At 58.5% G+C, this 14737-nt stretch overlaps 1 protein-coding gene across 1 annotated transcript; it reads right to left on the bottom strand.

Annotated features, from left to right (window-relative positions):
- Window positions 1-4782: 4782 nt before the first annotated feature.
- PSMD2 (proteasome 26S subunit ubiquitin receptor, non-ATPase 2) lies at window positions 4783-13407 on the bottom strand. The gene is made up of 21 exons (XM_051999936.1): window positions 13236-13407; window positions 12476-12532; window positions 11837-12001; window positions 10683-10804; window positions 10345-10569; window positions 10096-10254; window positions 9857-10001; window positions 9322-9382; window positions 9026-9172; window positions 8836-8942; window positions 8573-8700; window positions 8405-8492; window positions 7880-8042; window positions 7672-7773; window positions 7250-7395; window positions 7033-7116; window positions 6280-6448; window positions 6075-6169; window positions 5816-5942; window positions 5225-5343; window positions 4783-5102 (listed from the first exon to the last, which is right to left on the bottom strand). Exons 1-21 carry the CDS (start codon window positions 13383-13385, stop codon window positions 4920-4922), a joined length of 2742 nt encoding a protein of 913 aa, XP_051855896.1. The 5' UTR covers window positions 13386-13407; the 3' UTR covers window positions 4783-4919.
- Window positions 13408-14737: the final 1330 nt, after the last annotated feature.

The following is a 14737-nucleotide window of genomic DNA, read 5'->3' as shown; positions in this document are numbered from 1 at the left end:
GGGGGGGGATCAGCCCAGCTCCAGGAGCCCAAGACCAACAGAACCGGAAATTCCAGGTCTCCCTGGCACCAAGCTCCAGGAACAAAAAAGGAAGGGACCCCCCCCGGGGGCGGCAAGAGACCCACCAAGATGAATGGTTTTTGTCTAAGAAAGCACGTGAAGGACAGAGGAAGCTGCCCGTGGGCCCCGGTGAGGGCGGGGGGGGCCAGAGCCCAGAAGGGAAGGCCGCCAAGTCCTAGGAAAAGGGGAAGAGGAAGGGGCGGCCTGACAGCGGAGGGGGACACCCAGTAGGTGCTCCCAAAGGCGACTGGGAGGGAAGGAACGCCTGGCACCAGTAGGACTGAATAGGAAAGAGCGGACAAAGGTCCCGACACATGGTAAGTGCTCAGCTAGAAAGGCTTCTTCCGGGGCCCAGAGAGCAGGGGAGGGGGCCCCAGGGCTTGGCACACAGGTGGAGCTGAGCAAGCAAAGATGGGAGGGGGCCCCAACATCCGACACACAGTAGGTGCTAACTTAGAAACGCTTCTCCCGGAGCCCGAGAGCAGGGGAGGGGGCCCCAGGGCTTGGCACACAGGTGGAGCTGAGCAGACAGTGCTTTACGTCAGAGCAAAGAAAGGGGGGAGGCCCCAGTGCCCAACACACAGTAGGTGCTAAACTGGAAACACTTCCTCTTGCAGAGCAGGGGGAGGGGAGAGGAACCTAGTAGATGCTACACGGAGATTACCTCTTGGAGGAAGGGGAGAGAGACCCCCAAAGGCCTGCACACAGTAGGAGCTCAACAGGCAGTGCTTGATCTTAGAGAGCAAAGAAGACTGGGAGAGCGCCCAGGGCCCGGCACATAGGAGCAACCCCTCCACCCCCCGGGCATACAGTAGGGGCTCAATAGAAAGGCTTCCTCTTACAGAGCAGGGGCACCGGGCCCGCGTCGGAAGGAGAAGGAGGAGGACGGGGGGCGCGGGGCAGAGAGAGGGCCCGGGCGCAGAGAGCGTGGCCCGGGCCGGGGTCAGGCAGGGCCTAGGCCTGGGCCCGGGGCCGGCCCGAGCTCCTCCCTCCCGGGGCGGCGGCGCCAGAGAACAACGTGTCACTTCCCGCCCGCTCGGCTCCGGCCCCGCGCTCAGCAGCCCCGGCCCCGGCCCGGCCCCGCGCTCAGCAGCCCCGGCTCCGGCCCCGGCCCGGCGGGCGACCGGCACACGTGGGCAGGCGGGCGGCGGCGGCGGGGCCGGGCCCGGCTGAGCGCGGGGCCGGGCCGGGCCGGGCCGAGCCCGGAGGGAGGGCGGGCGGCGGGGCGGGGCCGGGCCGGGCCCGGCCCGGCAGCAGCGGAGCCGGGCGAGCGGCCCCGAGCCGGATGGCGGCGGATGCCGGGGGGAGGGGGCCCGGCTCGGGCCCGGACATGGCGCCGTTACCTTCAGTCTCCTTCAGTCCGCGCGGCCGAGCCCCACGCAGCCGCACAGGCGCCGTCCACGACCATTTCCGGCTCCCGCACACCGCTCCGGCTCCGCCGCCGCCTCTTCCCCGAGGCGCAGGCGCAGGCGCAGGCGCAGGCGCGATCCGGCTAACCACGTGACTGCCGCGGCGCAGGGGGCTGGGTGGCGCCGGCCGGGACTGGGGCCGCCCGCGGCGTGCGTCGTCACTGCCGTCACTCCGTCCTCCCGCTGCCGCAGCGCAGAGACCTCCCCCTCCCCCACCTGCTGGGGCCCCTCGCAATCACGTGGACCCTGCGGGGTAGATTGGAACTCTGTCTGGCCATCCCCAGGCCGGGCGACCTTCTGAGCCCGCGAGCCCAGATGACGGCCCCCTGGGGTGCCTGGGGAGGGCGATCTTCCCCTCCCCCCCCCTCGGGCTCCTGGGCCGGGACCGTGCGCTCCACCCACCCCACCCCCCTCCCCGATAGGTCAGCTTCAGGACTGCGGGCCTTTCGTGGCCATCCCCGAGGGGGAGGTTGGAGCAGCATCTCCCGAGTGCCCCGGGGAGCTCTTCGGGGCGGCCCCTGGCCGTGCGTTCGGGCTCGGAGGCCCTCTTCCTGGGGGAGGTTCTGGAGCCCTGTGAATCACCCTCCCCCCAAGGTCACGAGGTCAGGGAACATTGGACAGATTGCCGCGTCTGGAAGGAGAACAAAGGGCTCAGGGCAACATTTCTCAGGTTTTCAAGTGAAGGAAGAGAGAAGCTGCCAGAAGCTCTCCTTGTCCCCAAAGATGGCAAACCACTGGGCCAGAAAGTCCACAGCCGCTTAATAAACACCTTCCCCAGGCCAGCCCCAGCGGGAGCCAAAGTTCCGTCTCACGGCCCTGGGCCTGGGGGTGGGGGAGGGGACACAGAATCGCCCGCAGGCTGCCTGACTAACCCCTGGAGAGGCCAGTGCGGGAGCCTCGGGGCTTCGTCTTCCATATCAGAGGGGGGTCAGCCTTCCTGCCTCGGCTTAGAATGTCAGCTCCCTGAGGGCAGGAGCTTCATTTCTTATCAGCACTAAAGAGCTGGGCACTGCCGACACTGACCCCGGGAAAGGCCTTTCCAGAAAGGGCTGCTGCGGCCTCCCTGACTGCGCCCCCTTTGGGACAGGGCCTGCACCCCTGTGGGGCTTTGCACATGGGAAGGGTGAGATCCGCCTTCACATCCGAGCCCTTTGCTGAAGGTTTGTGGGATTGGGAGGTTTGCAAAAAATGTGTTTCATGTTAAAAGTCAGAGGGAAGATGATCCCAAAAGACAAGGTTTGTGGCAGCTTAGCCCAATGGGGGGAGCACCAGGCCGGGGAGACCCTTCCGGAACTCACATCCCAGCCTCAGCCGCTCCCTGACTGGCAGTCACTGCCTGGGATTCCTCTGCAAAGCGAGCTAGAGACGCAGACCGTTGCTGCATCCGCCCAGGAAACCCAAATGGAGTCACAGAGAGGGACTCGCCAGGGAAGCCAACAGGGAAGGGCTGCAGGAGCACTCCTTTCTGGGGAAAAGGCCAACGAATGAGGCTGTCCCGGGCACCAACCCCAAAGGCTTCTTCCTGAGTAGCACAAGCAGAGTAAGGTTGGACTGAACTGGGGCTTAAGGCTCCGGGGCCATCGATGCCCAGTTAGGAGGCAGCTGCCCGGGCCTGCTGTTCACCTTGTCTCATTCGCTTTCATTTTCCCCTCCCTTCATCTCCACAAAGCGGCTGGGAACCAGAAAGCTAGAAGGGGATGCAGGGAGAGGCAAAATGTGGCATATTGTGCCCCACACAAGTCTGCCCCGCAATGGATCTTGCTGAGCTCATACTTAAATCTCTTACCGGAACCACAGGGAGTAGTCGCCGCAAAAAGCATCAATGAGACTTTTCAAGAACTTTTTTAAAACGTGAAATTATGGGGAAGAAAAAGGCCTCTGTCCAGCCCTGTGGGCCCAATACGCATCCGTTACAGCACATACACAAACCTGACTCCCGAGCACCAGGGGCTTCCTTACCCTCCTCCCTCACCTGGTTATCTAGTTTCTAATTTCACTGCGAGTGAAGAGCAATCAGGGAGGAGCAGCCTCTGCACAGACATCCTGACAGGGGGCGCCTCCGAGAGCTGGGGAGCAGAGGGCTCACCGAAAACCCCAGGCACAGACCCGGGGTCACCATCTCCGTGGGCGGCGAGAGCCAGCCAGCCTGGGTCTTAAAGCCTTAAACCCCTTTCAGCCCAGACTGTGTAAGGTTGGGACGTGGCTTCCACTTCCACCCAAGAAAGTGAAGCATTTCCTGCTCCCCCCCCCCCCCCCCCCCTCAGCTTGTGTACAGACTCGGCATTTATTTCTACACACGCTGTGTTCCTGGGAGCACGTTCTTTGGGATAGGTAGGAACAGCTTCCTTTTTCGGTGTATGACCAGGGCTGCCGGCACCTGCCAAGTAGTAACAACGCTCAGGGATTGAAGAGCCAAAGGAATAAAACCTCAACTGTAGGAAATCTCAGTAAGCGTGAAGTGAGCGGAACCAGAACCTTGTGCACAGTAACAGCAACTTTGGGCCGTGATCAACACGATGGAAGCGGAACCAGAACCTCGTACACAGTAACAGCAACTTTGGGCCGTGATCAACTATGATGGACGCAGAACCAGAACCTTGCGCACAGAACCAGAATCTTGTATATAATAACAGCAACTTTGGGCCGTGATCACTATGATGGAAGCAGAACCAGAACCTTGTATAGTAACAGCAACTTTGGGCCGTGATCAACTATGATGGAAGCGGAACCAGAACCTTGTATATTAACAGCAACTTTGGGCCGCGATCAACTATGATGGACACAGAACCAGAATTATGATGGACGCGGAACCAGAACCTTGTACACAGTAACAGCAACTTTGAGCTATGATCAACAAATCCAAGATAATTCCAAAAGCCTCATTTTGGAAAATGCCATCATCTACACCCAAAGAACTATGGAATCTGAAAGTAGGTCAAAGCAGACTCTTTTCACCTTTTCTTTCTCCAGGTTTTCCCTTTTGTTCCAAATTCTTCCATGACAGGACTAATGTAGAACTTTACTTAACATGATTGCACATGTAATCTATCACACTTGCTGTCTTGGAGAGGAGAGGGAAGGAGAAAAATTTATCTAACTTGGTATTGTTTCTATGCAATTGTATGTAGTCACAATGTATATTATATGTGAATATATTTTTGTATGTCTATGAATGTAAATCTATATAATTGAAAAAAAATTACTATGAAGTATGAAAAACTCATTGAGCCAGAAGTGCCCTCTCTTCAGCCTGTGCCCTGTCTGCCCTCATTCCCAATTAGCCCATTCCAGGAAAAAAGACACAAACACATCATAGGGCACAAGGATCTTTAATTCAACATAGTCATCTCATTCCGTAACAAAAAAGGAGGAAAACAGTTCCCCTAAAGGGCTGTTGCAGAGCAGCTCCCAGGACAGGGGGTACTCAAAGTTGACGGCCCCCAGGGCCACTCAGAGATCATAGTTGGGGTTCTTCCTCAAGATTACAAAGCCCTCCAGAATGGGAGTGACAGGCAAAAACTCCTCGGTGGCTAGTTCTGCCCGCTCCCCATGAGCCAGCAGCACTGGGGTTGTGTGCGTCTGGAACCCTGTGATGGTCTTGGGCTTCCCGGCCTGGCCCACCACATCCACTGCCTGGAGGATAAAGGAGGACAGAAAAAAAGGTTAAAACAGAGCAGGGCTTGGCAAAGTTGAGCCCGGTAACCTACTGGCCCAGGTGCCACACACGCTCCAGCTCCAGGATCTCCTCCTCTCACCTGGCCCACTCGGACGGACACTGGCAACGGCCGGAGCTCCTCGTCAAAGGTGACCAGCATCCGGGGCTGCATGGCAGCCACCAAGCCATAGAGCACGTAGTGTGACTTGCCCAGAATGACTAGGAGAGAGCACAAGGTGGCAGTGAGCAGCTTTCCCTCGCCACCTGAGACCCCCCCTCGGTGGCTCTAACTCTCCTTCCCCAGCCTTCCCCAACCCACCTCCTCAGTCTTGATGCTCCTCAATCCCCACACACTGCCTTATGTTCCCCAGAGCTGCCGCTCTTTCCATTCTGCCCACACTCTGCTTGTTCCCCTAACCCCGGTGCCATTCTCCCTGACTCTCCAGAGGTGGGGAAAAGTTGCCTAAAACACCAAATACATTGGGATTAATGGCCAGCCCCTCATCCCCAGCACATAATCAGCCCCACCGGAGCCCACCTAAAAGAAGAGTCAGATCTAGACAGAAAGGGCCTATGAGGAGCCCTGGAAAAGGCCAGCTGCGGCCCACCTCCCACCCAAACTTCCAGGTGCCTCCAGAGGAGCCCTAGATCTGAGCCCGAGTCAGCCTCTCTGCCGTTTCAGGGGACTCACTGTTGCGGACATCAAGGAAGGAGACCAGCACGGTGAGCAGCCCGGCCACAGCAACCTGACTCATGAGCTGCCGGTCACTATGGTAGGGGCAGAGGGTGAGGGTGCCCTTCCCCAGATGCGTCAGGCCCTGTTTAGGACATGGGGAGGGTCAGGATTGCAAGAGACGCTCCCCACCCCCAGCCACCCAGAAGCCCTGCCGCTCCAGGCCCAGCCCAAGCAGCACAGCGGCCTCCAGGTCTGGAGAAGAGCGGCTCCTCACCTGGGCCAGGCGCACCATGAAGAGGTTGTTAGGATCCTTGGCATGGTACTGGGCTAGCTGGCGCAGCATGGCAGCCAGCCGGGCATTATTGGTACCTGCAAAGAGGAAGCAATGGAGGGACTCCTCCTGGAGGCAGGAATGCAGCCCAAACCTGGCCCAGATGTTCTCCTGGGCCCGATATCTGCCCTTCGATGCTAATACTCACCACTGCCCACCATGCCCATAGCAAATATGGAGTTATAGGACACTTCCGGGTCAGCATCATGGGAGAATTTGCTTAAGGTGTCCAAGATGTTGAGCCTTGGGTTGGAGACTGAGATGAGGGCCAGTGCTAGAGGCACAGCCCGGCGCAGCGTGGGCTCCCCATACCTAAGCTGGGGGTGAGGGGGGCACAAAATTAAAAAGTTAGGGAGGGCTCCCAGAACAGAGAGACTTCTCAGACCATCACAGCTCTACTAGGCTGAAAAGAGGGCAACCCATAAATGCTCTGATCCAAATCTCTGAGGGCCCCTGGGGCCAATAGGGTAGGACCCAAAGGTATGTGCTTGAGCCCTGACTGCCACTTATGGGCTGCCCAAGTTCCCTCATCTGTAAAATGAGGGACCCGGAATGACCGGTGGCCATGCTGCCAGTCTATTGTGCTTGTGAATGGAATGGAAGTGAGCAAGATGAGGGAAGGTGGGAAGAGCAGGAAGTGAGAACCCACCCACAAGGCCCTGCTGAGAACAACTAAGTAATAATAGCAATACAGTCAAAGGGGAGCCTGGGCCACATCAACACAAGAGGTCTGAGGGCCTTCAGGAGCAGCCTTCCATTCTGCTCTCCTTTGGTGCATGGGAAGAAGGTCCTGACTCGCTAAATCAGTGAGATTTTGTTTGGTTGCAGATGACCCCCAGAAGTCTCTTCACGCCCATGCTGCCAGGTCCTCCCCTCCCCTGGGCAGGAACTTGGAACTCACCAAGTGACCGAAGGTCCGAAGAGCCATTTCGGCCCCAATTTCCTCCCCCATGGCAATAAGGGCGATGCCCAGGACGGCCACTCCCTGCCAGACAGACAGAGGCACAGCAGTGAGCGCGGAGCCCCGGCACAGCCCCAGGGAGTCCCCATCCCAGGGAAGCCCCCTCCTCCCCAGCCCAGCACCCAAGAGGCCCCCGAGCCTCCTCTCCAGGCGTCACCTGGTGCGCCCCCATGTCGGCAGGGGCCTCTTTCTTGTCTTTGTCCTTCTTCTCCTTCTTCTCCTTGTCCTCCTCCTTGTCCTTGGAGTCAAAGTGCTCGCTGCAGATGTGGAGCAGCTGCTGTACTTTCAGCACGTTCCCTGAGCCTGGGACAGAAGTGAAAAAGGTGAGCGGTGGTCCTCGCAGGGAAAGGCAGGAGTGATTGGGCAATCGGAAGGTTCCCAAAGGGACTTAAGTTTGTGAAGATCACTTGGTCCTCATTTTACAGATGAGGAAACTGAGGCAGGAAAAGATTAAGTGACTTAGGAGACTCTGCACCCCCTTCCCCCAGAGAAAGCCACCTCTAGGGGAGAGAAATGCTTCAGAACGAGGGGGATGCGACGTTGCCCGAGGAGTGATGGGCCGGGCTCGGGCCCACAGACCTGCATAGGCGCACACGTCCACGAGGGTGTTGGCAAAGCTTCGGAAGGGCTCCGACACAACCTCCAGAGCAGCCAGGATGGCTTCGATGGCCTCGCCCTTGCCTAAGAAAGGGGGGAGGTCAGGGCTCCCAGCCTGCCCGCTCCCCCTGCCCCCACCCCATCCACCAGCCTCGGGAGGTCCGGGCACACCCTGGGCAGCCCAGCTCACCAAGGTGGTTCAGGCCCAGGCCAAGGGGAAGCCAACGGGCGTAAGTATCCTTGAGCTCGGTCTCAGACTTCTCCATGATGGTTTGCAGGATGGTGGAGGTGACGTCTCCATTGCAGGAACCCACCGCAATCATACCACAGGCCAGAGCTGTGACTCCTGCCACCTGGCAGAGAGGGAGCTGTGATCCTCGCCCGCCACTGGGCGATTTCCTCCTCCCTCCTCGGGGACCCTCTCTCGCCCCACCAGGCAGCTTCCTTCTGCAGCTACTTCCCAGCGCCAGACAGCAGCCCAAGAGCCATTCTCCGTCTCAGTTCCCCATTTCATCTCGGGATGAGTTATGATTTCTCCCAAGGAATATCGAGGCTTCAGGACAAGAAACCAGCAACACAGGAGCCCAAACGAGGCCGGGATCTCGTGCTTTCACGCCGAAGGCTCTGCCTGCGCTTCCTCCCCAGGTCCCCCCCCACTCTCAGGGAACTCCCAGAGCTCCAGGCCTCTTCCCGAGTGAGCACCCCCTCAACTCACCTCCATACTGGACTTGGAGTCTCCCATCACCGGCAACAGCAGAGTCAGGACGTCTTCCCGATTGGAGCCGGCGTAGGCCAGGCCGAGCCTAAGCGAGCCAGAGAGAAGACATTAGCCAAGGGCGGGAGGGGCAGCCCGAGGGGCCGGGGGCGGCAGCGAGGAGCTTACCCGAAGATGGCGCCGAGCCGCATGGTGTTGCTGTTGTGGAGGACGTAGTCGGAGAGCAGGGCTAGGGCCGGGTCACACTCGTTCCGGACCCCCGAGTTCACGATGCCACAGGCAAGGAGTGCTCCTGACTGCAGAGAGGAGGACATCACTCTCCACCCGTCCTTCCTCCTCCAAGAAAATCCCTGACCCCACTCCCATTCCCCGCTCCCCGAGGCAACCTTGGGGCACAGACCGGCCTGGGGCGGGGGGGAGCTCCTGCTCACCTTGATGTAGTCCTCGGAGGAGTAGAGGTACTTGTCAATCTGGGTGAGGCCGCCGTCCACGTCCCAAAGGAGGATCATGCCCAGGGAGGCAGCCGCGCTCAACATGCCTGCGGCAGAAAGGGGGCATCAAAGTGCGCCGAGCCAGCCGAGGAGTGGGAGCCAGCGCGTGGGGGAAGGGGGGAGAGCCTACCGTGGTCTTTGTTCTTGTACAGCCACTTGTTCCCATCGTCCGTGAGCAGCTTGTCCTGGCCGAAGGCCGCATTGACAAAGCCGTTCACAAAGGAGGCGGCCAGGTTCATGCGAGCCGAATCTACCTGGGAGCCGCTGCCCCCGAACCCTGCACCAGGGAGAGAAAGGAGGCCTGAGCCCGGCCGCCGGGCCTGTGTCCAAGCCCGCCGGTGCCCAGGGAAGGACGTTACCGGGCCGGGTCTAAGCTGAGGGTGCCAGAGGATGACTCAGGGCCCAAACACTGCGGGGGCTACTCACTGTTGTTCTCGAGGTGGGTCTTGTAAATGTCATCGGGCACCTTGGGCTCCATGATGTCCAGCTGCAGAGCAAACATTCCGGATTTAAGTTAAGGCTGTGCCACCAACAGGGAGAGCCTCCCTTCAGCTTTTCCACCAAAAGGTAATCGGGGCCAAAAACAACGAGACAGGAGGAGGAGGCGGTCCCAAAGCACCAAACGGGGAGTGACCCCGACGACAACAGCCGTCTGTGAGCCCTGAGCTGGACACAGCCCAGGCCACACGCACAAGGGGGGCGGGCCTGCCCTGGGGGAACTGACCCTAACAGAGGAGGGCCCCCCACACCTGTGCACCAACACAAACAGGGGCAAAGGCGCACACGCTCTCTCTAGCCTGGGTCCTTGCCAGCTCTCCACTGACGCTGCCTGTGGCCTCTGACCTAGCCCAGCCCTCAGTCTCCCCGCCACTACCCTCAGAGTTTGGGGACACGAGACCCTGGTCTCAGCGCTCCTGGCGCGAAGAGCCCCTTGCCCATGAACACAAGCCGAGCGCCTCACCTCCCGAGCCAGGGCCAGGAAGTTGCTATTGAGCTGCACATTGGACATGATCTCGGTCAAGTCCTCGTATTCTTCCACGTCTTCACTCAGTTCCAGGAAAACCCCGTGCCGGCCCAGCATGAAGGCCATTTGCTTCTGAACCACCCTGGGGGAGAAAGCCCTCTTCTTTTACTCATTTCCCAGAAGCCCCCCCACCCTCGGGCTCAGCTGGCTGCCCCCGGCCGCCGCGGGACACATACACGTCCTTGCAGGAGGTGAAGATGTCTTCCACCAGTTCCATGTCATTGAGCATCAGGGCGAGTCGCAGGGCCTCCGGGAAGCGGCTGAACTTTCGGAAGACGCCCAGGGCGCAGCGCAGCAGGGCCGAGTTCTCCGGCTCTGGCACGTAACTCACACAGCTAGAAAGGACAAGGCCGTGGCCCTGCCTCAGCCAGAGCTCCAGCTGGGGGCCCCGGGCCTCCCCTCCCCCCGCTCCTCTCCACGCTCACCTGGTGAGGTAGAGACAGACTTTGGCGTAGGCGTTGTCGTCGATGTCCTTCTCCAGCATGTCCATCTGCTCGATCTCCATGAGAAGGTCGCAGGCCTCGTGCTCCGCGTTGTGGGCCATGTTGTAGGGAACAATTTCCTTCACCAGGGTGAGCAGTGGTTCCCGCTGAGACTTCTCGGCCTCATCCAACTCCTGCCACTCCTTGGCCACTTCGCCCGCCAGGTGCCTGGGGGAGGCCCGGGTTCAGGAGGCGCTTCTCCTTGACCCCTGCCCAGGCCACGCCTAAGAGCCCACCCTCAGTGACCACCCCCAGTCCTCAGTAACCGCAGCCCTCCTTACCTAACATACTCATGGCCCCAGGAGGCCAGCTCCTCCTGGGAGCCCACGAGGCGGTACTTCAAGCACTCGCGCTCCCCACTCATGGTCATGGCCAGGACCGAAATGATGTCGGCCGCAAAGCGCTGCAAAGAGACGGAGCCACGTTTGGAGGGGGAGACATGGCACTGCCACAAGCAAGGACCCCGATGGGAGGACAGGCGGGGAGCGAGGGCCACATCCACCCTGTTGTGGGGGCCTCCCAAATGACAGGCATGGGGGCCAAGATTCTGCTCCTGTCATCGACTCTCTGAGGAACCTTGAGTCGACCTCAGTTTACACTCCTGTAAACAGGAGGAAGGAGCTCAAGGGAGGTTTCCAAGATCCCCTTCTGTGCTGCCCACATGGAATCAGACTAGAGATCCCAACTCTAAGTGGGTAAAATGGAAAGCAACAGACAGAAGTCAGAGAGGAAAATGGAGCAAAGGCCGATGGCTTTGTTCCAGCACCTATGTGTATATGTTTATATGAGCATCCTTTTAGATGTGGAGTTCTTAACCTGGATCTCTGAACCAAAAAGGAAGTCCATGGGGAACAGAGTCTAAGAAATTTGTGAACCATCTTTATTTCCAATAACCTCTAAAGAAAATTCAGCATTTCCTTCAATTGTTTAAAGATACATTTCTGAAAAGGGGCAGTGTGTTTCTTGGCTTCCCAAACATCATCCAAGGTAGCCAAGGACACAGAGCAAGAATTCCAGTTTAACACGGACAGAGTTGAGGATTTATATTTGACTCATTTTTTCTGACAGGTAACGCTTAAGATTTAGTTTGTAATAAAAAAAAAATTAATGTTAATAGACTACTGACAGTTACAGAAAGAGATTAATGCCTTTTATGACCAAGGGCCTGATTCCATATGGTCTAATCCACACGCAAGTCCTGTCACCAGCTCTGAATGCACAAAGTTCAGAAGATCAGAATCAAGACCCAGTTTCTGACACCTGCGTGCCAGATGACCCCAGATAAGGATAAAACTCAGTTTTGCCCAGCGACAAATTGATGCTTCCACACTGGAATTAGGTTTACCACATTATTGGGTTGTAATCACTTAGTGAACCTTCACATACTCTTATGACTCTGGGGACTCCCTGCCCGGGCCCAAGCAAGGGGTCTCACCTTATTCTCCCCGGGCTTCATGTTCTCATAAATCTCCTTCAGCTTGCCATAGTGTGGGCGCAGAAATTTAAGAGGCTTCGGCACTGAGGTCATGGAGGTTGTAGAAGAACGTATTTGCCGCCGCAGTTCCTCCAGAGCTGGTCTGTAGAGGGATGTGTCCTTCTCCTAGTTGGGAAGAAGAGATGCAGGGGAGGAGTTACATTCCCTCCAAGAATGAAAGGAAAGCTCAGAATAAGGAGACTTTCACGTAGCCACAAAACCCTCTCCTCACAGAAACCAAAAGTGACAGACTGAATACCCCAAACCGGACATCTCCGCAGGCAACAAAACAAACGTGGTCATCGAGACTAGATACAGTGAACACAAACACAGTAAGAAAAATCAGTCACAGAAACAGGTTAAGTTTGAAGACAGAAAATAAATTAGAAAGGAAGGGGGAGGGGGACTTGTTTTTCACATGTGCACTTGTGTATTTTTCCCCTTTACAACCAGGTCCCGACTCAGTTATTTTACTCCCTATTTTACACAATCGCCACTTGCACGTCAGCGAGGGAGCCCCAGAGCACAAAAGGCAGCGAGCGCCCGCAGCACCAAGCTCTCCTGCACAAGCAGAGGGACGGGATCCCGCCCCTGACTCACCCCAAGTCGCTCCACCAGCATCTCCAGTTCATCCTGAAGTTGTTTGTCCTCCTCCGACTGCAACGAGAGACAGGGTCAGCCAAAGCCCTGGGCCCCCCTCCCCGGGAGGGACCCCCGCCCCCTCCCCAGCCAGTATTAAGCTCCTCAGCCGGAAAGGGGAGGGAAAGAGAGGGAGAAGGGGAGAGACGGAGAGAAACAAATAGAAACATGAAACAGAAAGAGAAAAACAAATCGAGATGGAGAGAGGCAGAGGGGCGCTGGGGCGCAGGCGATGCTCCGGGCCTGGAAGCAGTTAGACCCGAATTCAAATCCAACCCACCCAAGGCCCGGGGCTGGCTGTGCCTCAGTTTCTTCCCTTAGCGCCACGAGGACCACAGGGGACCAGGGACATTCCGCCGACCCCCCCTGTCACTTAGCCCCGCCCCCTGGCCCATCCCAGGAGACACAAAATGGGCCTGGGTTCCAATTCCGCTCCTGTCATCGACTCTGGGGAACCTCGAGCCGACCGGCCTCAGTTTACACTCCCGTAAACAGGAGGAAGGAGCTCAAGGGAGGTTTCCGAGATCCTCTCCGGGGGCTCTGACCAGGGGGCCGGGGAAAAGGCGCGGGGGCCGGGACCGGGCAGTGGGGGAAGGAAGCGGGGGGAAAGAAGCCTTAAACGCCGCGCGCAGCCGGGCCGGGCCTCGGGCCTCGGGGCCTGGAGGCCGTTGGGCGCCGACCGTGACTCAGCCCGAGGCCCGAGGCCCGGCCCGCCGCTCACCAGCTCCTGCTCCTTCTCCTTGTCGCTGAGCTCCCGACGCTCCTTGCCGGTCTTCTCGTCCGCGGCACCGGCGCCGCCCGAAGGGGGCTGCGACTGAGGCGGCGGCGGCGGTGGCGGCAACACCGCCTTGTTTCGGCCGCCCGGCTCCATGGCGCGCTCCGCTCCGCTCCTGCCGCCCCCTGCCCGCTGCGCATGCCCGCGCACGCGCCCACGCCGCCTCGTCGGCACGCACGCACACCACGCACACCACGCACGGTTAGACTACAAGTCCCATAAGACAGCGCGCCGACCCACGCTGAATCCACGGGTCGCAATGCGAATGGGCCGGCTGGAGTTCTTGCCCTAGTCATCTTGCTGCGCATGCGGAAGCCACCGGGACGGCCTGGAATGCATGCATACATTCATTCATGCATTCATTCATTCATTCATTCATGAAACCGGCTGTTGTTAAATGGCTACCGCGTGCTAGACGCTCTGCTTAAACGGGGGACCGAGTCCGAGACCGAGCCGGCCCTGCCCTCCTAGAGCTTACTCCGGAAGGGGAGCGCCTCAGGGACCCGGAGAAAAGGGAACGGGAAAGATTTCCCACCGCTGCCAAGCATCGCGAGAGCGCTCGGCAAGCGGCGGGGCCTCTGGTGGTCCCAGCCTCCTGAGGGAGGGTCTCCTTGTGCAGATGGGGAAACCGAGGCACCCGGAGGCGAAAAGCCTCCCGCCCCGAAGCACTGCCCCGCCCTCCTGTCCGAGTCCCCTCCGGAAAGGCGGACGCAGCCTGGTTTTTTTACTTTTGTCTCCAAATCATTCATAGCCTGCGGCTACGTATAAGGAAACGCTTTATCTTCCCGGGAGAATAGAATCTCCTTGATCACCGCGACAAGATTTGCGAGGGTCAGTTCTGGGGCCGCAACAATGAGGTCATTCAGGCCAGTTCCAGTTGTTCAGTGAGGAAGGGAGCCCCCTGCCCTCAGGGAGGACTCGGACGTGTGGACCACACCACGGCAGTCTCCCTCCCTCTCTCCGTTGTTTGCTTGTATTTTATTCTGCTTTGTTTCTTGCGCAGCCGATAATTGCACAAAGTGCGTACATATATTGGATTTAACGGGTTTAACATGTACTGGACCACTTGCCATCCGGGGAGGGCGTGGGGAAAGCGGGGAATTGGAACACAGGATTTTGCTGGGGCCGAAGCGGAATTGTCCGTGCTTATGTTTTGGAAAATAAAAACTTAAAAAATTATATGAATCCTTGAAGGCAGGGAGGGTCTCCCTTTCCTCCCCAGCACATGAGGGCCGAGTTCTTGATGCAGGCTTGTATGGGTGGCTATAGAGACGTCCTCCCAGCCGCCCGCACCTGGCACTGCGCGTCCTAAATGGGACGTACTTGGCTGGATCTGGAAATCCTCCTCCACTTGTGACATCCTGCCTGGGTGACTGTGGGCCAGTCACGTGCACGCTGAAACTCCCTTCTCTCATCTCTAAAATGGGAGGAAGCAATTCCCTGAAACT

The sequence above is a fragment of the Antechinus flavipes genome, chromosome 4 (genome assembly GCF_016432865.1).
Source record: "Antechinus flavipes isolate AdamAnt ecotype Samford, QLD, Australia chromosome 4, AdamAnt_v2, whole genome shotgun sequence".
In the NCBI taxonomy this organism is placed as follows: Eukaryota; Metazoa; Chordata; class Mammalia; order Dasyuromorphia; family Dasyuridae; genus Antechinus; species Antechinus flavipes.
This window is presented reverse-complemented; position numbering and strand designations above follow the sequence as displayed.